Raw genomic sequence first — 22,232 nt, forward strand, 5'->3', positions numbered from 1 at the left:
CACCAACATGAATTTTGACAGAGTATTAATGGTACCTGGTACTGAGAGACCTAAGTGCATGCGTGATCTGACAAATCCTGGCACCAGAGAGGCAGCTGACTGTGACTTTCTCCTTGTCCAACCTGGTGAGTGGGACAACTGTGTGTCTCATTATTGAGTCTCCAATGACAAGAAAATTTGGGTTTTGAGTGTTTTGCCTTATGGGTTTGGTGGGTGAGACACCGGTGTTGCTATGTGTTGTGAGTGCTGTGAGGACTGGTTAGTTATAGCAGTCATGTGTTTTGGAAGTCTCTGGTGTTTAGGTAAGTTTTTCAAGAGAACCTTTGTGTATGTAGATGTTTGAGTTTGGTGCATACTGTGTGTATCAGTAATGGTACTATGTTCATATGTAATGATTGACAAGGTGACAGCCTCTTCCGTGTTACTGTTTTAAGTGTGAGAGAGTATGGATTCAAGATTCTTGGTGTAGCTACATCTCTCATTCTGTACTAGAGTGAGTTATTAGTAGAGGGTTGTCACACTACCTGAAGACACCCAAGTAAACAAGGTTGACAGGAGAAACAAGAGTAGTCTAACTGTCCATAATGCTAGGTTGAAGACTGTTGACACTAGGGTGGCTTTTCAGAATTGTTCAAAGAGGAGCTCAGTGGTTGGATATTTCTGCCTAGGGTTTTAGTTATTTATTTATTTATTTTTGCTGGTAGTTAATAGGTTACAGCTGGCTAGCAGTATTTCTTTGACTAGAAAAGCACTAAGGATGAGGGCTACACTAGTGTATTACAGTAGTATCTAAGGGAAATTTGTTGAATTTAACTGTCTGGCTTTGGCATACAGTTACATGGCAGTGTGCAGTGCTGTGCAACACACAAACAACAAAAAAAACTGCTCAAATGCAGGCCCTAAATACCAGAAGCTAAAAACTTGAAAAAACTTTCAAAATATTCAAAAGGACCAATAAGGATGCTTATTTCAAGCTCTAGACCATCCTCCCTTTACCAGGCACAGTCCAATCAACACAATCACCTCATTAAAGTGCAGATAGGACCCTTCCAATCCAAACAGCCAGCACAAACAAACACAGATGCAGAAAACCTTTATTTGGACTATACTGCAGCTATTAGCTATCCTAGTTTCAATGGGAAACACTAGAGAATGTTTAACACAGCAAAAAAGTAGCAGTGAGACACTAAAAAACATTTAAAACAACAGAAAATCAGCAAGGAGGCTCTCAAAGAGATACATGAGAGAAAGAGTGAAATTATGTAATCTGAAGGCACAAGGAGAAACCTTGGGAGAGTTATGATGATATACTTTTTCACAGAAAGCATGGTGAAAGATTTAAATATCCTTACTGAACTCATTGTTACATCAGGCAAGAGCCAGACTTCACAAACGCTAATTTCACCTAAACCGCGACTTTTCAGCGCTTCTGTGGATCCCTAGTGATATCTGCATTGCTTACTGTACTTATTTCCTTGTTTCACTTGAAAGAAAGTTACTGTTTGTCATTTTTGCATTTAAGTTACCTGTAGCACATTGCATTTAAGTTACCTGGCACTTGCTCACTAAGTCAGCACTAAAAAATTAAAAGCACTACACCCTCACAAACTCCCCTTGAGTACCTTGTTCCCCACTGGCCCTTTTTTTCAATTATAAAGGAATTCCCAATACTATTGTAGCATGTTCAAAGGTCAGTTGTCAATCTCCTCTCCGGTCCATCTGGTGAATCTGGGAATCTTGAGGCAATGTTACAACTGCCTGATGTACACAGACAACCCTCTCCTCCTCCCAACAAATTCCAACACATGTGAGAGATGCAACCATATAGCCAAATTGGAGGCTAAGCTCTCTCAACTAAGTACTGACGTAACCAGTCAGGAGGAGAAGGAAACCACACTCACTACAATTCCAGTCTCACATAGACCTACCACTACAGCAAACCAAACACATAAACACACAAAAACATACTCGGAGGCTCTAAATAAAAATCTGCCTAAGCAGCAAAGACCTCCAAAGCAGACACCCAAGCAACCGCTACCCCAAAACAAAACACGTGCAACACATAGCTCACAAAGACAGTGTGCCGAACAGTCATAGCCCTTAAGGCTAAACAACACAGCTGATACACTTGTAATAGGTGACTCTATCGTCAGGCACACTGATGTCCCCTCACCAGGCTGAACAAGGAGAAGGTCACAGTGAGCTGCCTGTCGGGCGCTAGGATCCGCCACATAACACAAGCACTCAGGTCACTCCAAGGCAAGTACAAATATGACTCAGTCATTGTCCATGCTGGTGTGAATGACCTGAGACGTACCTCCTTGGACTGCATGAAAAGAGACATAGAGGAGCTCTCTGAGCATGTAGCCCAGGCCGGTATGACCCTGACCTTGAGTAGCATCTTACCCTCAACAAGAATGATGCCACAATATGAAGACAAGATGATCAATTTCAACAATTGGCTTAAGTATTGGTGTCATTCAAAGGGGATCAAATGCCTGTCAGCCTGGGATGACATGCTCGACAAGCCACGATGCTTCGCTAGGGATGGCTTGCACCTGTCACCCCTGGGCTTTTGGATATTGGCAAAGGCTCTTGCTACCCCCATAGTGCCTTTTTTAGGCAAGGCTCAAAAGACAAACCCACCTCCATAGGTATCACAAGGGATAAGAAACTAAGAGTAATGCTACTCAATGCCAGAAGTCTAAACCTCAAGATGCATGCACTCGAAACTCTCCATAGCATGGAGAACATCGATATCTGTGCAGTAACAGAAACCTGGTTCAAGGCTCCCGAGAGCACCCCAGCACTACCAGGTTATACATCATACCATGGTTTTCGGCCCCAAAACTTGGACCGAACCACAAAAGGAGGGGGGAGTATCAATATTCATCAAAGATACTCACACCTCCAGGTTGGTGGCACAGCACGAAGCATCAGAGACTATACATGTGCAACTAACAGTGGGTAAAACTGCCTTCCAGTTTATAGCCTGCTACAGACCACCCTCCCAAACCCAGGAAACCCACTCAGCCTTCCTGAGAACACTGGAAAATATGAAGGTCTCTCCAAACACCATTATATTGGGTGACTTCAACTACTCAAACATAGACTGGGAGCATTACTCTAGCTCCAACACCATAGCCCAAAGGTTCCTAGAATTTATAAACTCAAATGCTATGGAACAACTTGTTACCACTCCCACAAGAGGGGAAAACATAATGGATCTGATCATCACCAACATGGGGACTCTATGCTCCAGACCAGAAGTGTATCCCTCACTGGTAAGATCAGACCATAAACTAATCTCGCTGGATATTCACATCCCGATCCCTCCCCCTGCCCAGAAAACCACATTGAAAAACTTCTCTAAAGCAAATTTCACACTCCTCAAAACCGAGCTGGAATCCTTCAAAGCCCCCAGGCCTGTGGAAAATATGGCCCAGACCACAGAATCCTTTATAAATGCATTCTAGGAACACCTTCAGGAATGCATGGATCATGCAATCCCAAATAAAACCAAGACCCAATCCTCCAAAGGCAGACGTCCTGTCTGGTGGACCCCAGCCATAAACAAACTATACAATAGAAGGAGGAAGCTACTACATGATGGAGCAAAATCCCAAAAAGGGAAGGCATCTCTGATCAGTATTAACAAAAAACTACGGGCACTCATAAAATCGTCTAAGGCCAGCTTCGAGAGAAAAATTGCACAGGACACGAAGGATAATCACAAGGCTTTCTTTAGTTATGTTAGGAACCTGGGTGGGAATTCCCAGACATGCTCAGAATTAGTCCAAAATGACAAAAAATACACCGAACCCACAGACATTGCCAACATCCTAGTTGACAGGTTCAGCGCAAACTCCCCCCCCCCTTCCCCACCAAAAGGGCAAATATATATCCCAGCAGAGTGCTGCCCCCCTGACATCTCAGATGCTCAGGTAAGAGCTGCCCTCTCCAAAGCAAAAAACACAGCATCAATGGGACCAGATGGTGTCCCAGGCTGTATCCTACATGAACTCCAAGAAGAGCTAAACCCAAACATAAAACTACTGCTCAATCTCAGCCTTACTACAGGATATGTACCCAAAGAGTGGCGTACAGCAACAGTGGTCCCTGTCCACAAAGGTGGTGCCTCAACGGATCCTGGAAACTATCGCCCCATAAGCTTGACTAGCTTGGTCTGCAAAACTATGGAAAGGATCATCATGGACCTCATAAATAAAGATATTGGGGACCTACAGACACTGGTTCCTACCCAGTTTGGCTTTGTTAAGGGCAGATCCTGCCTCTTAAACCTGGTTGATTTCTTTGAAACAGTCACCAAGGCCATTGACGAGGGGAAGGTGGTCCACACAGCCTACCTGGACCTCGCAAAAGCCTTCGATACAATACCCCACTCGGGCATTATAGATAATCTAACCAGCTTAAATATAAACCCCTATGTCACTAGATGGGTTGCAAACTGGCTCAAGGACAGAACCCACATGGTTAGAATTGCTGGAGCCATGTCAGACTCCAAACCAGTTACAAGTGGCATCCCACAAGGCTCAGTCCTGGGACCTGTCTTGTTCGGTATATATTTCTCGGAGATACAGGCCAACACGGAAGGACTGTGGCTGACTAAGTTCGCAGATGACTGCAAACTGGGTGCCATAATAGACTCTCCAGCTGACACAAGAATCCTCCAAAAGAGCCTCATAGAAACAGACAACTGGTGCCAGAGCCACGGCCTCAAGCTAAACGCCAAAAAGTGTATAGTCATCCCCTTTGGCAAAAACAAAGTGCCCACAAATTACCACATAGGTGGTAATCCATTAAGTACAGAAGAAGTAATTAGGGACCTGGGGACCCAAGTTGATAGCAATCTCTCATTTGACAACCACGTGGCCAAAGTGGTTAAAATAACATTTTATATAGCCCACCTAATCATGAAGGGATTCACATCTAGATCAGGGGAGGTCATTGTGCCTCTTTACTCATCTCTCATCAAGCCCATAATTGAGTACAATGCCCCTTTTGGGATGTACCTTACCAGACACCTGCAGCAACTGGAAAGACCCCAAAAGTACCTCACCAAGAGGATCAAAGGGCTCAAACAGATGCCATATGCTGCCCAGTTAAAGAAACTCCAGTTCTACTCAGTGGCATACCACCTGCTCAGAGGCGATCTCTGCCTGGCATATAAAGCCATGTCCAACACGGAATTAAGGGACATGCTGCACCTCAAAAAATCCAAATCCCATCGAGCTACGTGCTCGAGAGACTTGAACCTCAGCACTGAAATAAATAGGATATGCTGGAGGGACAGATTCATAACCCAGAGGCTCCCTTCACTCTGGAATAAAATCCCAGTCCAGGTTAGGCAGAGTCCCTCATTGACTCTCTTCAAGAGGAATCATGATGAGTGGATGGGAGATCATAGGTTTACCCCGGGTATCACTTCTGTGTCACTGTTAGACAGAGGTACAGTGTACTAACCTCGAAAAAGGGCATAGCAGAATTAATTTAAAATGGTGGCGAAAGCCAAACACACTCTGGCTAGGCTTATAAATGCCCTAGGGCAGATAGCCAAGTATGAACCTATGAACCTATGATGAATAGGTAAGTCAACCATTAGGCTGGTTGGATGAAAGATAAATAGGCTGCTGGTTAGGAAGAACTGTCTAGAAGATATGGAAACAGGCAGACAAGGTAGGCCAAGTGATCCTTGTATGCCACCGCAGTCTATGCCTATTTATGGGACAAACTCATGGATGCTTGAGAAGCATCGACAGTTGGCATGAAAGCAAACCATTTTACCTTCTGCTGTGGTTCTTTGCTGATTGGCACTGTCCACAGTTAGCCCATAGTGTGAGACCCAATAATAATACTGCAGAAGAATAATGGCTATTAAGATGAGCATCATTTGCATTTCATAGACTTCAGGCAGCCCAATACGTGATGATTGGGGTACTCTATCTCAAATTAAATTCACATTCTTGGCAGAAGATACTGAATGACACCCAGTAGTAAGTGGTAACCAGGTAACCAGACAGCGCAGCACCATTGTTCTATTATCTGTATCAAGGGGAATGGGTGACGACAACACAGACTTCAGTCAATTCAGAAACCAAATTCTAAATAATTTAGATGAAAACTGCAGGAATGAGGAGTCATGCTTGAACTATTCAACTGAATTAAGCAAGCACTGAGGAAGAGAATGAAATCCTGTAACAAGACAAGCAAGAGAACAGTAGGATCTATACAACTGCATTGTTATCCATGAGAAAGGAATGAAATCCTCTAACAAAAAAAGGCAAAGAACAGTCTGTAATATGTATATAATCATTGAGGAAGAGAACAAAGTCCTATAACAGGGGAAGGAATACAACAGTGTGTAAGATCTATGCAACAGCATTAAGTAATCACAGTGAAAAGGAATGAAATGTATTTATTATTTGTTAACCAGGAAAGTCTGACTTGGAACGAAGACAATTTTCAGCAGAGGCCCAGGGAGAAACACTCCAGATGCATGTCTTTGTAATGTGGGAGGAAACCCACATGAAATCAGGGAGGACATGCAGACTCCACACAGAAAGCACCCCAGCTAAGAATTGAACCAGAGAACCTCTTGCTGTGAGGCAACAATGCTACCGCTGCACCACTGTGCCAAATCTTGCAAAATGCCAAGGAAAAGAACAATATAGGATCTGTATGACTGCATTAAATCACTGTGGAAGATAATGAAATCCTGTAAAACAACAAGGAAGAGAACAATGAAGGATGTGTATGTCTGCATTAAGGAAGGACTTGAGGAAGGGAATAAAGTCTTGCAACAGGAAAAAATATGGAAATTAGAGAAAATGGGTCTGCTTGAAGAAAGAGGTAAATATTAGTGAAAGCAATGCATATTGAAAGACAAGAAGTTGAAAAAATGAACCAAAAAAGAAACAAAAAGCGCAGTAAGTATATTCCTGCAGGCCAACAAAGACATTAGGTAAAGATTTGGAGAATGTAGAAATAATCAACAGAGATTGTTTCATTAGTTTGGAAAGAAGGTAAAATGCGCTGAAGCTGTGGGCAATATTTCTGAATGAATTCTTCACTTCTTATCACTGCACAATGGGTGAGGCTGGTTGTCACTGCTGATAGTGCCATCTTAGGCTGATTTTATACTGGAAACAATCTGTTTTTGTATGTGCTTTTTTTATTATTTAATTAATTGTTGAATAGCAAAATGTTGGTGTTCTGCCTGCTGTGCATTTGGTTGGCAAACATAAACATAAAAGCTGCATCTTTGCTTTCTTCTCTATATTTATCATTTATTTTCCAAGCACAACAGCTGGAACCTGAAAGACTTGGGTAGTGATGCACTGAGTGGTTGCTGAAGTGATCAGGTTTGCATAGTTGATTGAGTGACTGCTTTAGCAATCACACGCTCCTTTTTCTCAAGCACTTGATTCGGGCTGTCGCAGTTGTGCTTATTTCTCACTCTCTAGCTGTCTCTGTCTCAGTGACATCAGTTGACACTGCTGTTCCTTCTCAGTTTCAGATGGTGGGAGTCACTCCTGATCCCCCAGACCCAATCCAATACTTTTTTGCATTGTTGGAGTGGAAACTGAGGCATCCTACTACGGTATCATGCTTGTGGACGTAAGAATTTTTATGTCCCTACATTCCTTCCTGCTGTACCTGATGTGTAATGATGTAAAGATATTACGGCTGATGATGTCTGTCTGTCAGTCAGTACATGTCCTAGCATTTCTAAGCATATGATGCTTATGATGGATACCCCCCCCCACTATCACCACTCACGTTATAATCCTTAACGCTTCTCCTTTACCCTTAATATAGCTGAACCAGTAAAATACTGTTGCAGTTCCTATCCCCCACCAACTTTTCATGTGCCAGCCTCACTAGTCAAACCCAGATCATCTGTTTCATATTCATGGCTCCATTCCTGTGTCTTGAACTCAACTGCTACTTTCTGGTATTTTGGTTTGCTGGATTTTTGGGGATCTCCATACCTGCTATGGCTGTGATTTCTTTCTCCTTCCACTGGCGTTTTGGATGCTGAAAAGGAATTATCATTTCCTTGCTGGCATTCTATATTAACTGATACATTTTAATCATAGTTAAGGCTGTTTTTCCTTAAATTCTTGGAAGATGCCTCTATCTCTGGGGAGACTAAGCATGTTACTTTAGCTGTTTCGCTTCTGGAATATTTTAGCTGAGTAATGAGTACAAACATAGTGTTCCTTGCATTTTGAGATTGTGAGATTTATTTATTTATATATGTATGTATGTGTTTTATGTCTTCATAAACATTAAAGTTCATAGTTAGCATTTGGCAGTTACTAAAGAATGGCCCAGTTAAGGCAGAATAGTGATAGTCTTAAGTATGATAATGTACGCTATCAAATAGCCACAGATTCCATTAGTTTCTGCTGAATTTGTTCAATCCAGATTTGTGATTATTTATATTGTCTGACTGGATCTTATACCAGACTTTCATTTACTTCCTCAGTTGAGCTACCTAAAGAGAAAAACCTCACCGATGTGTCATTTAAGGCTCCCTTATATTATTCTGGAAGTCACAACAGTGACTTTCCAAGGTACATTTGAACCATTTTCTAACTGGAGTTAGATAGTAATGACTACCAAAGCATGTTAATTTCTAAAAAAATCCTTAACAAGGATTATTACTGTAATTGTATTTTATTCACTATAGTGACCCTGTGTATGGCTAAATTATAGTGCTGTCTATCAGTTAATAGTAAATTGCTTTGCTATTTTAGAGCCTTGACTATGAATTTTAGGTTTATTACATCTGCACCCTTGTACACTCTATTAATCTCCAGTGGTCCTGCAAAAGTGCACTTTGTCTGCCCTACAGCTGCTCAGCCGTGGATTTTGTACTACCAACGCTTGTTACCCAGTGACCAAGCACTCATATCTCACTGATACAGAGCATACAGACTTCAATGAATCCAGGTAATGCTGAATGAAAATGAGTTAGTCCACCCTTTCTAGTTCCATACCTCGATCAAATATAATGTAATGGCATTATAAATGTGTTCTTGGCTCTTCCTTGGACTCGGAACAGAAAGAGAAGGTCCTATGTGAAGTTATCTTTTATAAACTTCATATGGGGAAGTGGGTCCCATGCCTCTTTAATATGATAACTTCAGGATTATAGGACTTTGAGGTAAGAAGGTAAGTAACCAATCTCCTGCGATTCATATTTACAGTTTCTCCATGCCTGCATAATGGATCTCTTTATAGGAGAAATAGAAACTATCTCTCCCTTTCTGTGGTGACAAGAGTCATGAAGTAATTACCTATCAATATAAACCAGAAAATTGTTGTTATTATTTAATTGATAGCAAAACTGTACATTTGTTTTCCTCATTAGAACTGTTCATGTGTTCTACAAGTTCCCCAACAAACTGATATAGATAGATGTAGAGTTTCACAGAATTTGTCTTGTAAGGCCCACTAAAGACACATTTTATAGAAAGAAAAAAATGCCTACTGGAGAAAAAGTCATACATTTGTATCAGTAGCATTCTAATCTCTGGGTAAAATATAAAAACAAAATAAGACAGAGAGGCTTGCGGCTTCTGACACTAAAATGATTTGGAAGTCATAATGGCTTGTTAAATGTCTCAAGACAGTGGCAAATACAATTTCTTTTACTCTACAGACTTTCCTTTTCTCAGATGCCTATCAAATGATCGAATGGAAAAGTTGTCAAACTTCATATGGTCGAGCATGTATCATTGAAAATTCAGTCCGTTGAACCATTCTAAGATCACATTACAGTAGGGATAAAGAAATATATCCTTTTCCCCATTATAGTGTGATCTCAGAGCTGGTATACATGATCAGCAGGCAGTGTTGGAGTGCAGGGGGGGGGTCCCCCCCTGAAAAGTAGCTGTTGTGCTATATGCAGGTGTTATCTTTGTTTTGCATTTGTTTCAATGGACTGAATTGTTGATGATATGAGTTCAACCATATGATGTTCGACAATTTGTCCATATGATTATTTGATTGATTTCACCTTTTCTCTGATATTGGCTAACAATTATTAGCTTATTAACAGTTCAGAGTAATGGTGAGTGTAGATGAGAGGTGAAGAAGAGAGTACAGGCAGGGTGGAATGGGTGAAGAAGAGTGTCAGGAGTGATTTGTGACAGACGGGTACCAATAAGAGTGAAAGGGAAGGTCTACAAGAGGGTAGTGAGATCAGCTATGTTATATGGGTTGGAGACGGTAGCACTGACAAAAAGGCAGGAGTCAGAGCTGGATGTGGCAGAGTTAAAGATGTTAAGATTTGCACTGGGTGTGACTAGGATGGACAGGATTAGGAATCAGTACATTAGAGGGTCAGCTCAGGTTGGACAGTTTGGAGACAAAGCAAGAGAGGTGAGATTGCGTTGGTTTGGACATGTGCTGAGGAGGGATGCTGGGTATATTGGGAAAAGGATGCTAAGGATGGAACTGCCAGGTAAGAGGAAAAGAGGAAGGCCTAAGATAAGGTTTATGGATGTGGTGAGAGAGGACATACAGGCGGTTGGTGTGAAAGAGCATAATGCAGAGGACAGGAAGAAATGGAAACAGATGATCCGCTGTGCCGACCCCTAACGGTAACAACCAAAAGAAGATGATGATGATGATGATATCTAAAAGTTAAGAAGAGATCAAAACATTCATTTCTGTGGTCTATAAGTTTTTGTTCCTTGTTAAATAACTGAAGGAAAATAATCCACAGTCTTGAAAGTTGTTATAACGCAATGAGCAATAGTCTGTACAAAGAACACAAGTCCATCCATTATTACCTTCTGAAATTTATTGGTAACACTATTTAGTATGTATAGTTGTGCTCTAGATGAACTAAAAGAGGTTTTCCTAAAATCTACTTTTGATTTTGAGATTGTCACAGCATAAGGTATCAACCTCCTCTATTATGTGACCATTTCAGAGTCTGTTGTATTAATTAGTTATGAGGCTAGCACCATAGTACCCCGCTGGAAAAAAATATTTTTATAACACTAGAGATTTATCATAGAGATTTTAGATAAGTACAGACTGAAGTAGAACACCATGACAATCACCTTGATCTAAGCACTACACAGAAAAATATATATAATGTGTTTTGCTGGAAATAAATAAATACTGTCAAAGAAAAACAATCAGTATTTTGGAAAAAAAGACCCTTTATCAGGATGCAATGTTTTGTTTTAAGAAATCTGAATGCTTATGGATTTGCTTTTTTATCATCTAATGATCTATTATTAAAGTACATCAAGTCACATTCTTGACTGCTTTTGTAGAGGAGCACCTTAATCTATTTAACTGCTACCTGTAAACTTGATTAGCAGGTCTCACCTTAAAATTTAGGTTGTTAGATATGGTTTCAAGATGCCTCATTGCTTAACAAGTTTTCAGGGCCCTGCAAAAACAGCAACAGAATATGCACAACATATCAGCAAACTTGGCATTCAGATTACAAGGAAACAACTTCACACAGCAAACCCTCTCCTTACTGAGCAACCACATAGATTGCCCAAAATAGTGAAATTAAAAACGCCAAAATAAGTGTTTTTGGAAAGGGCACAGACCTGTGAACCCTCCACACTTGTATAAGGTCCAAGGTAATATAAAGATAAAGAAAGGGAAGCAGTTGATACTATATAATTATCGACTGTTTGCTTTTTTCTATCCTTCCATGATCTGAAACTCAGCAATTATTACACAACAAAGGAATGCTCACCATTTGGGACTCATGATTTACATTACTTGACATGGAGCAATTGGTGTTCGATACTTGATTACTGGGGATTCACTGCTTGGGTCCATGTTGATATGACAGTTGTCATTTGTATGTCAGTCTGTACAGAAATGGTTCTGTTGGAGGGATTAAAAGTGTGTGATTGCAAACTGCAACAGCCATAGCATAATTTCATTATTTTTTTAGAATTATTGTACCATGGTTTAAAATTATTATCATCAGCCCCCTTTTTCCCATTTTTTCTACATGGGGTTGGGGAATTGTATTAACTGTCACCATCTCTCTCTTGATTCAGTGCCACACTCCTGCCTTCTTTGACACTCATGCCTGACTGTCACAGATCTTCTTTCACACAATCCATCCACTTCTTTGCTGAACATCCTAATTTCCTCTTACCTTCTTCCTGTCTCTTCCAAATCTTCTTCATCAGATTGTCTTCTACACATTGTCACTGCAAACATTGGGTCAGCTGTGCTGCATCCTGATCTGAATCCGAACTGCTCATCTCCCATCTTACATTCTATTACTCTGCGTATCCATTTTCAGTCACCCTTTCTACTTTAATGCAATGTGATAGGAGTTTGATTCTTCTGTACTGCCACCAGGTGTGGATGTCCCCTTTGTTCTTGTACACTGGCACGAGTATGCTTATTCCAGTCATCTGGGATATGCTTTTTCTCCACATGGCTATGACTACCCTCAGGAGCCATTTCTCCCCTATCTCACCCAGCATTTTTATCATATCTGCTGTGACCTCATCTGACCCTGCTGCTTTCCCTGACTTCATTTTCCTTAGTGCTATTCTTACTTCTTCTAGGGTGGGTTCCTCCTCTTTTCTCATCGTAGGCTGTTTCTGGGGCAGTACAGCTTCTTTTGGGTTTTCTTCATTCAGAAGCTGCTAGAAATACACCTTCCATCTGTCTTTGATGTCCTGTGGACTGCTGAGCAGGTTGTTGCTGACATCCCTTCTTCTTCTTTATCTTTCTGTCTTTGCCTTGCAACCTGATATAGTGTCATTGTGCCACCTAATGACTCACTTTCCAGAAGTTGGTAGAGTGCCTCTGATGCCCTATTCTTTGCTATTGCAGCTCCTTTCTTAGCTTCTTTTTTAGCCAACCAGTATTCCTTCCTAGCCTGGTCAGTCTTTTCTCTCTCCCACTTTTTCCTGCACTCCTTCTTTCTTTTGATGACTTCCTGGACTTCTGCATTCCACCACCAGCTTTCCTTATGTACCTTATTTCCATACCTGGCTCAGCCACATATCTGTTCTGTAGTCCTAACACATGCTGTTTTTAAGTGCCGCCACTCTTGCTCAAGTCCAGTTATTTCCTCCCCTTCATGGGGTGCTAGAGCCCTGTGTATTATTTATTTTATTTATTTTACATTTGTTGACCAGGTTAGTACGGCTGAGTTAGTGGCTCATTTTCAGCGGAGACCTGGGGAGAAAAGCTCCTCTGTGAGATCAAAATTATACAAACAACAGTCACAGAATACTTAAAAATACATTCAGGTTACAATACTCATATAAAAGAATGGTACCTTCTTAATACATATAAGGTTTCAAAAGCATCTATACAAAATTTATAATGGTAGTGTAGTGGTGATGACAAGCAAGACGCACTGTTTTGAGATATACATTTTAAACAGGTAAAACACATCTAGTGTAGACTTTAGTAAAACAACACAATATAATTTAATATATACTTTCAAAGGTCCATAGCAGGGGTATGTATCATTAAACAAGGTTAAACCTAGTAAGAGACAGAGGAGGGGAGACAAAGATGCATAAAAGTGAAATGATAAGTAGGTCATATGTTATAAATGGAAATGGAGGAGGAATTGTAGGGAGGAAGGTTGAGAGGAGAGGTGGAGAGAAGAGAAAAGGAGTAGTTGAAGGAGCAATATAGGAGGAAAGAGCAGGTAGAGTATAGCTAAGGCAGACAGGGAGAAAATGAAGTAGTGGGAGGGTATTGATGAGAATGGCCAGAGGAGAAGGAGAGGTATTTGATACTAGGATAGGGGTGGTTCAGGGGGGATGACTACAGTGGCAAGACCAGTTTTTCTTTATGTATTTTTGAGTGGCTGATTTGAATTGTTTGAGATGGTCAAGGGACCTAATTTCTAGGGGTAGTTGGTTCCAGGATGTGCAGGATGGCAGGGTTATAATTATAGAGTAGGCATCATGTTTTAGTCTTGGGTTTATAAATCTGTAGCAAGTCTTGGTCGGAGCTGCATAGTGTCCTAGCTGGGGAGTATTTGAATATGATAGACGTGAGGCCAGGGCAAAAAGAGGGCAAATATAGGATAGAGTGGATAATCTGTAGTTGATGTCGTAGGAGCAGATGGGGAAATTCCAAGTTGTCTAAGAGATATGCAGTGGTGAGTCTTGTAGGTTTGGTTTGCTGAGAATCTGGCCACCTTATTATAGGTAGTTTCAAGTTTTGTGAGTAGTGTGGAATTAAAGTTTGTGAGTAAGTGACAGCTGTTTAAAAGTGTGGGAAGTAGAAATGCATGAGAGAGAGTTATTCTGGCTGTGTCGGTTAAGTATTTCTTGTTGCAGTAAAGGTGTCTACATTTCTGGTGAGTTTTTTTGATCGTTAGTCACATGTAGATCAAACTTGAGCTGATCATCTGTTGTGACACCTAGTAATTTATTGCTAGGTTTGACTGTAATGATGGTGTTATTGCTAGATAGAATTGTAAATGTAGCTTTGAGATTAGTGAGGTTTTGGGGGAGAAAGATTAAGAGCTTTGTTTCCTTATGGTTGAGAATTAATTTGTTGTTACTAAGCCATGTCTCTATGGTGTTGAAAGATGCTTGGGTAACAGAGTGGAGGTCTGATGGATTGTCTGCAATGGTGATGATAGTAGAGTCATCAGCATATTGTACACGTGATCACTGAGGGCAAGAGGGGTGTAGTAGATTGGTGAAAATATTAAAGAGTAGTGGGCCAAGGATACATCCTTGGGGGGGCACCCATTTGCACTGCGAGAGGGGGATAGTGCAGAGAACCATTTGACTGATTGCTGGTGGTTTGAGAGCTAGCTTGAGAACCAGGAAATAGTAGAAGAAGAGAATTTTAGGTTGGTTAGTTTGGCCAAGGGTGGGAGACAGTGTCAAATGCTTTAGAGAAGTCCAGAAACAGGCATGAGATGAGTTTATTGTTGTCATGAGCAAGAGATACAGTATTGACGAAGGATATTAGTGCAGTTGTAGTACTATATTTGGGATGGAACCCGTGTTGTGTGCGTGTAGTAAATCCTTGAACTGTTGTATTTTCTCTCCAGTCAACTTCCAGGTCTTCAGCCTGGTCTCTGTTGATCTTAGAGCCTTCTCTGACCAGTGCTTGCAATTGATTGTGGCAATCAGTGGTTTATGCTGTGGGCTGACTGTTTCACTGGGGATGATTTTACAGTCATGGATTCTACCCCAGTGCCTTTTCCTTACTAGGAGGACGTCGACCTGAGTTGCATGTTGGCCACCCTTGTATGTGATCTTGTGATCGTCTCTGTTTCTGGACCATGTGTTGGCTACTGTCAAGCCATTTACTAGACAGAAGTCTAGAATAGCGGCTCCTTCTTTAATCCTATTGCCCCATCCATGTGGATCCAGGCAGTTCTCGTATCCTGTTCTGTCTGTTCCAATATATACATTCAAGTTTAAAATAATATTGATATTACCTAATATTACTGAGAAAACAGAGGAGTTAAGATATATTTGATTAGGCCGAGAGAAATTTTACAATGAAGGCAGCTTGTGTTTTTAGAGCCCTGCATGCATTACAGAAAAAATGTTCTTATCTGATATAAAAGCAGACTGTTTACAACAGATATGAAATTATGCAGGATAATGAGATTTGACTCTGAAACATAGCATTTAGTGATTCTGCAGGGTGCAGCAATATAAAGTAGTAAATCTGTAGTTAAATATTGAACTTAAGCACACTCATGGGCATCTGTGTTAACATTTAATTCTACTCTTCACCTTTGTTTTTGCTTAAAAGTAATATGCCTTATGTTCTTGATGTTACTACCTAATAGATAAGAACACACATAAGTTAAGTTTCTTACCAAAAGAAGTAGCTTTATACTCCAACTCTGAAATCTTACAGGATGTAAAAAAACTGACAGCTATCATGTTCATGAGATACTCTGAAGTTAGATCTATATCAAATTTGTGCAGAATAGCTTTGAGAAACTGTAAAAGGTAAATGTTACTCTCTTTTATGGTCGTAGCTGAAGGATAAAATAATAAAAGCTATTAATTTTTTTCCTCCCACCTGAAAAGCTTTTTTTTCTTTCCCAGTTGAGCTGCATTTAATAATGTGAAATAAGTAATTAAAGTCGGTCAGTCATTAGTGAGGATGGGACAATCACCAGCATATGCTGCAATTTTACCTGCAGCATATCATACTAAGATAAGACCATATACCACTAATGAAATAAGGTATTGGTTTGGATTTTGTATGCTACTCATTGCATTCAGTTTAACTAACTCAGTCATGCATTCCAAACTTTGATATCAGACCTAGTAGGCACCATTTCAGTAACAAACTGATATAATAAAGAAACTATCTTTTCAACATCTCTTTCTCTTATATCCATGTTCCTGTCTCGTAAGTTTGCTGATGACTGAAAACATGGGTGCTGCTGTCATCTCACCTTTCAATACTCAGCTACTTTATCAAGATTTTGATTATGATAAGTCTTTGTGCAGTGATAATGATATGAGACATATAAGCGGCCTACCTCTCCAAAATATTACTGCCATCAGGGACTTGGGCACTTATGTTAAAAGCTCATTAATATTTCACCATCTTAGCTCCACAATAGTTCAGACATCCCTCTATCTGGACCAATTAACTTCTTTAATTCATGCTTTAGTGATCATACTTTAATGATCCTGAACAGAAAACCACACTAATATGTGGCTCAATCAATTTCTCTGCTTTGAACAATGTTACCTCATGTTATGCTACTTTTAGCAAGTGTGCAAACCAAGACAAATGGATGTTGTATTATTCTGATATACTATCACAGTCTATCATTCATATTAATTTATACTGATTGTATGTATATATATATATATATATATATATATATATATATATATATATATATTTAGGGTCTGCGTTGTGGCTGAAAAGTGTCAAATTAACAGTACACTTACCTATTTTCAGACTGCAGTAAGTAGGCAAATAAATGAATGCATTCAGAAAGTATCGCTTCAAGAGCTAAAGAAGTCTTGGTTACTCGGTATTGATCTCTCACAAGGCCCATCATTGAATATAATGTTAATCTGGGCGTGCACCTTTCTCAGCATATTGCTCAACCTGTGAGGCCCCAGAAATATGACAATAACTGGTCAAAAAGTCTTTTAGTTTCCCAGACTGACTATCAGCCCACTCCTTTACTCGGTTTCCTACTGACTCTTTTGCAGTGACCTTTGCCTTGCTTTTAGTGTCTTGTAAGACCCAACTTTATTCAACCAACTGACCAGAGCTGGATTATGGTTAAATGGAGCCCTAGGCAGGGTAATAGATTGGGACCTCCATCCGCCCCCAGCCAGCCATTCCATTGTCTCATTACTTGGCTGTTTCTCCCCAGGTACCATAAACACTGTTAAAAACTGTTAGTTTACAAACTATTTTCTTTTTTACGTCTGCAATGATTACAGATATTTGGATTTAATTTAAAACTTTTATTTCAAATTTTATAGCTCAGACACTGATAGACGTTTGCTAAACAAAACAATACAGTCTCACAATGAAAACAGACTTAGCATCAACAAAAAAACTTCTCTGCCCTTGAAACTCACATTCATTGAAAGAACATTGAAACCACATTCAAAGAAAATGCATCTGGCCAGTGACAGATAAAGTTTACCTTTGGGTTGTTTTCGAACCATAGGCCCCTTGCACACATTTTTTAGGACGGTGCATACATTGTGTGTTTTTTTTTTATTCACCTTCCTGATTGTATTCATTTTATTCCTTGTATAATTTAGCACCACTTATTAGAGTGCGTTGTAAATTTGTAGTTTTGAACATATTAAGTATAGTAAGCAATGAAACAAAATGTATGGAACAGTAATGACAGAGCTGCCCATTTCAAAACATTTTAACCATAAAATGCCCCTCAAACATCCGTCATTACAATCCACCAGTATCAGTCAATATGTACAATCTCTGCAAAAGTAAAAGTCATCTGAATAATTCTGCATTAAAGAGATCTGTAGCTAAGAGGTTGCTACTAGCAAACAACTTTATATTTCAGTGTTTCACAAATTCGGTGTCTGCTGTTCTTGAAGAATAAATTACCTGTTACATAAATAAAATGGTAAGCTGCTAATATTGCAATAAAGAATGGATGGCAAACCAAAAACAGGTTCATAGTTACAAGCCATTTCATCCAAAGGATGACACACTCAGGACTGTAGCACCTCTTAAAGTATAACACAGTATCAGCAATTCATCCGCATGCTGTAGGATTAGAATCCACAGCCTTCTATACTAGCTGTTGTGCTCCTAACAGTGCTTTTGACTTTTCTAGCACAAACAGTAAGAACTATTTGCTACATAGAACCGTCTCACAATGGAAACAGACTTAGCGTGAGCAGCAGTAAACGTCTCTTCCCTTGAAGCTCACAATTTCTTGAAATGTACTGAAGCTCACAATTCCTTGAAAATGCAATGAAACTCATAGCTGGTGTTGGGGATTTAGGCTGTTGTCACCTGTAACTAAGGTTCAAGGTTTGAGCCTTGTTAAAGTAATTAACATGTCCCCTCTAACTAGGGCATTTCATACACATGCACACATATTAGCTGATGGCACAGATTATCTGGATGAATTATGCTGGATTGCTGAAGTCCTAAAGGAACTGCAGAGATAAAGGGTGGAACCGTGGAATATACAAAAAGCTAAAACAGTTCAGTGGTGGAAGAAGTTTTTTTTTATCTGTCTATCTATTTATACATTACACACACACACACACACAGGCATATATATATATATATATGTGTGTGTGTATATATATATATATATATATATATATATATATATATATATATATATATATAAATTCAAATAAAGAAAGGACTGTTCTTTTGGAGCACTATGAGTTTAAATGAAGAAAGCAAAGTCAAAATAAAAGATTGGTACAGGTTTTCCATAACCCCAGGACTTGCAACAGTGCTGTGATACCAAGAGTAGCTTTACAATCATGTTTATGTTGTGGTATTCATTCTAAGTAGTACACCTGCAGACATGCATATAGCACCTTAAATATCACAGTGACCATCAGACAAAGAAGAGGCAACATAACCTACTGAAATTCTCCAAGATGACTCACACACTCACACACTCACACACACACACACACACACACACACACACACACACACACACACACACACACACACACACACACACACACACATATACAGAAACACAGACATGAATTCAACAGCATAACAAAAATTCACCTACCTATTTGTCTGGAGCTTGTTTCTTAAATAATCATGCACTTTGTTCCATTTTAAATGTGCACATCATCCTTAAGGCACACTCACAGATGCTACTAAGGACACACTCTGCATATATCCTTAAAGAAGAAATGTAACATACCCAGAGTACATTCTTAAAGAAGAAATGTAACTTTGTGGTTTGCCCTCCTCCCGAGCTAGTGGGCCCCCCAAGCCCGTGGGTCTTAGGCAACTGCCTAGTTTGCCTAGTGCAGGATCTGGCTCTGCAAATGACCTCTGCAGAACCAGTGGCTCCCCATTAATCTGGTTATAGTCAGTTCATCTAAAACTTACTTAATCTAAACACAAATTATCACAAAAAAGTGATCCAATACACACCATGTAGTCCTAGCCTATACTACAGATCTCCCATACAACACCAATAACAATGAAAGGTTGCTGTTTTGCGATCCTGGTATTACTTTCCTTATACCTTTATAAGTAATTGGGGGGGGGTTGGTATGATGAAGCCCCATCCATCAATACTGATTAGTAAGGATTTTAAGTAAGTCTGCAGGTTTATATATTGTAGGTTAATGTTAGATGAAGTGTGTATTAGACCATTTTTTTCAATCAGTTATATTTTGATAAAGTGAGATTAGATCGAGTAATGTAAACTCAAACACACCCATACCAAAGACCTCAATTTTCTTTAACAAAACCATAAATCTTGTTGGTGGGATAGGTACCCAGCCCAAAGTATTCCACACCTGAAGAACAAGTCCTCCCTAAATGTTAAGCAAAGCATTATTCTATTTGATTTCAAAGGTAATGTCAGTAAATGAATGATTAGTCATAAATTCTCCCTGGGTTATCCTGAATAGCCATTGTAGCCAAAGTTGTTGAACACTACTGAATTATCTGTAATTCAAGGAGATTATTTGGCTAGGTTCGTAACAGTCCAATTGACCATTTGCCAAATAACAACCCAGGAACATATAGATGTATAGAAATAGTATCATGTAATCTGTCTGTAGGAGTCCTGCAAACATTAAACATCACTTCTGTCTTGAGTGTGTTCCACATTGCAGTCCGTATTTTGTTCATGCTTTTAAAAAGTGAGCTTCATGTCAGTAGATACTCACTGCTGTTTGTGTCTTGTTTTATTTTGTTCACAGTTATAATTAAGGAAATGAATACAACTATCTCTGTGTTTCAATGCATATAAGTGCATATGGTTGCTACTCAGAAGATCACCAAGAACTGGAAACTTAAGTATTTTTATGCTCAGTGTGATTTTGTATTTTTTATTTACCCTTCAAAGTAACATTTCATTGCTCATTGTCTTTATACTGATTCTATCTCCTATAATGCTTTGGTAACAATAAGTGAAAGTTAAATTAAAATGCATTTCTTATTGATGTCTATTCTTTATACTCTGTTTCGGCCACCCTTGAAAATGGGCGTGTAATAAGCAATGGTCATTCATAACTACAGAGCACTTTGCTGACTAAATTATCCTCCCAGAATTCAGTGTGTAGGCCATACTGGTCACCAAGGAAATGCTTGTGATGCTAAATATACTGCAAGGCATAATTAAGTAGCCATGATACCACATGTTTTGCAACGCAGACTGTAAGAGTGTACTTAAAGTGGCTTTTGAACTTCTGGTCAGTCAGAATCACAATCAAACACCCCAAAATTACCAAGCATTAAAAATTACTCTAAGGCCACTAGTAGAGATAAAACAGTCACCTAAAACCATGCAGTGCACTATTCTGGCTAGCAAATAATGTTAGCTTGATTTATAATACAGTATGATATTTCATAGAACCTGTTTCCAGTTTTGTGTGATAAGCTGTTCACATTTTCTCTTTTAGGTCATATGGTATGGATTCATACCAGATCCTTCTGGGGCGATATCAGCTATCTGTACCCAGTGCAGGGGAAATTTTTACTGGAGTTGAACAGATCATTGTCCATGAAAACTACTCCAGAGAAACAGTGGACAATGATATAGCTCTTATGCAGCTAAAACAGACCATCGCATTCACCAAATACATCCTTCCGATCTGCTTGCCCAGTTCTGCCTCGCAGTTCCCTGATGATACAATGTGCTGGGTCACTGGCTGGGGTGATATCAAGACAGAAGGTGAGTTCTACAAACAGCAAAATGCATTTAAATGGTGAGATTTTTTTCCATATTCATTTCTGTCAGGTGAGTGTAGCATTTGTAGAATTTTAAAGTAATTTTGTAAAATCCTGATAAATTAGAATTGTGTAGTTCAATCTGAAATGCAGATAACTCAAGATAGATGGCTCTGTGGAAAAGAAGGCTGAATATCTAACTGAACTGAGATGACCAGGGACTGACTACTAAACCAGAAACTGGAGGATTCAGTGGTGGAAGACATTTATCAGTGACAATAATGCTGTGATGAGGGGCAGAATGTGAATTACCAGAAGTGGACATGTGAGTTAACATGCATGTTTAAGAAGCCGGTATTGCAGGGTGGACCTGTGCAGTTCTTGGGCTTAGGGTCAACACACAACCCTGATGGCTACCTGGATAATGGTCTCCTTATGAACAGCTCTAGCCCTATGGTCAAGTCAAGAAGGCTGGCTGGCAACAGTGATTAAAAAAAGAAAAATATCCAAAATGTATGTCTCATATTTTGAAATCTTTGTTTTACAATTAAATTTCCAGTTGTACTCCTGATGTTAAAGCTTTAACTGATTTTGCAAAAAGAGAGAGAGAGAGAGAGAGAGAGAGAGGATTACAGTGTGTTTTTTAACTTCACTGTTTACTCAGATTTTTCATTTTTTTCTTTATTTACAACCACAAAAAGATGTCACAGTGGCTACTGGTTAATGACTTACATAAGGCTATAAATCATTCTAAGTAAGCAAAGCAACTTACCTCTTTAGAAACCTTGCCTCTTGCTTATAGGTTCATAGGTTAATAGATAGGTACTAGGCTATCGGTCCGA

At 39.6% G+C, this 22,232-nt stretch overlaps 1 protein-coding gene across 1 annotated transcript in view; it reads left to right on the forward strand.

The window, feature by feature from the left end:
* The window catches only part of LOC122814355 (mucin-5AC-like), a 165,629-nt gene that overhangs the window by 16,746 nt on the left and 126,651 nt on the right, over positions 1-22,232 (forward strand). Inside the window, exon 3 of the mRNA XM_044086941.1 lies at positions 21,123-21,394. Coding sequence (XP_043942876.1) covers positions 21,123-21,394 — 272 coding nt within the window. The remainder of the gene's footprint in view (positions 1-21,122; positions 21,395-22,232) is intronic.

This window comes from Protopterus annectens, chromosome 10.part0 (assembly GCF_019279795.1).
Source record: "Protopterus annectens isolate FY-2018-M chromosome 10.part0, PAN1.0, whole genome shotgun sequence".
In the NCBI taxonomy this organism is placed as follows: domain Eukaryota; kingdom Metazoa; phylum Chordata; order Ceratodontiformes; family Protopteridae; genus Protopterus; species Protopterus annectens.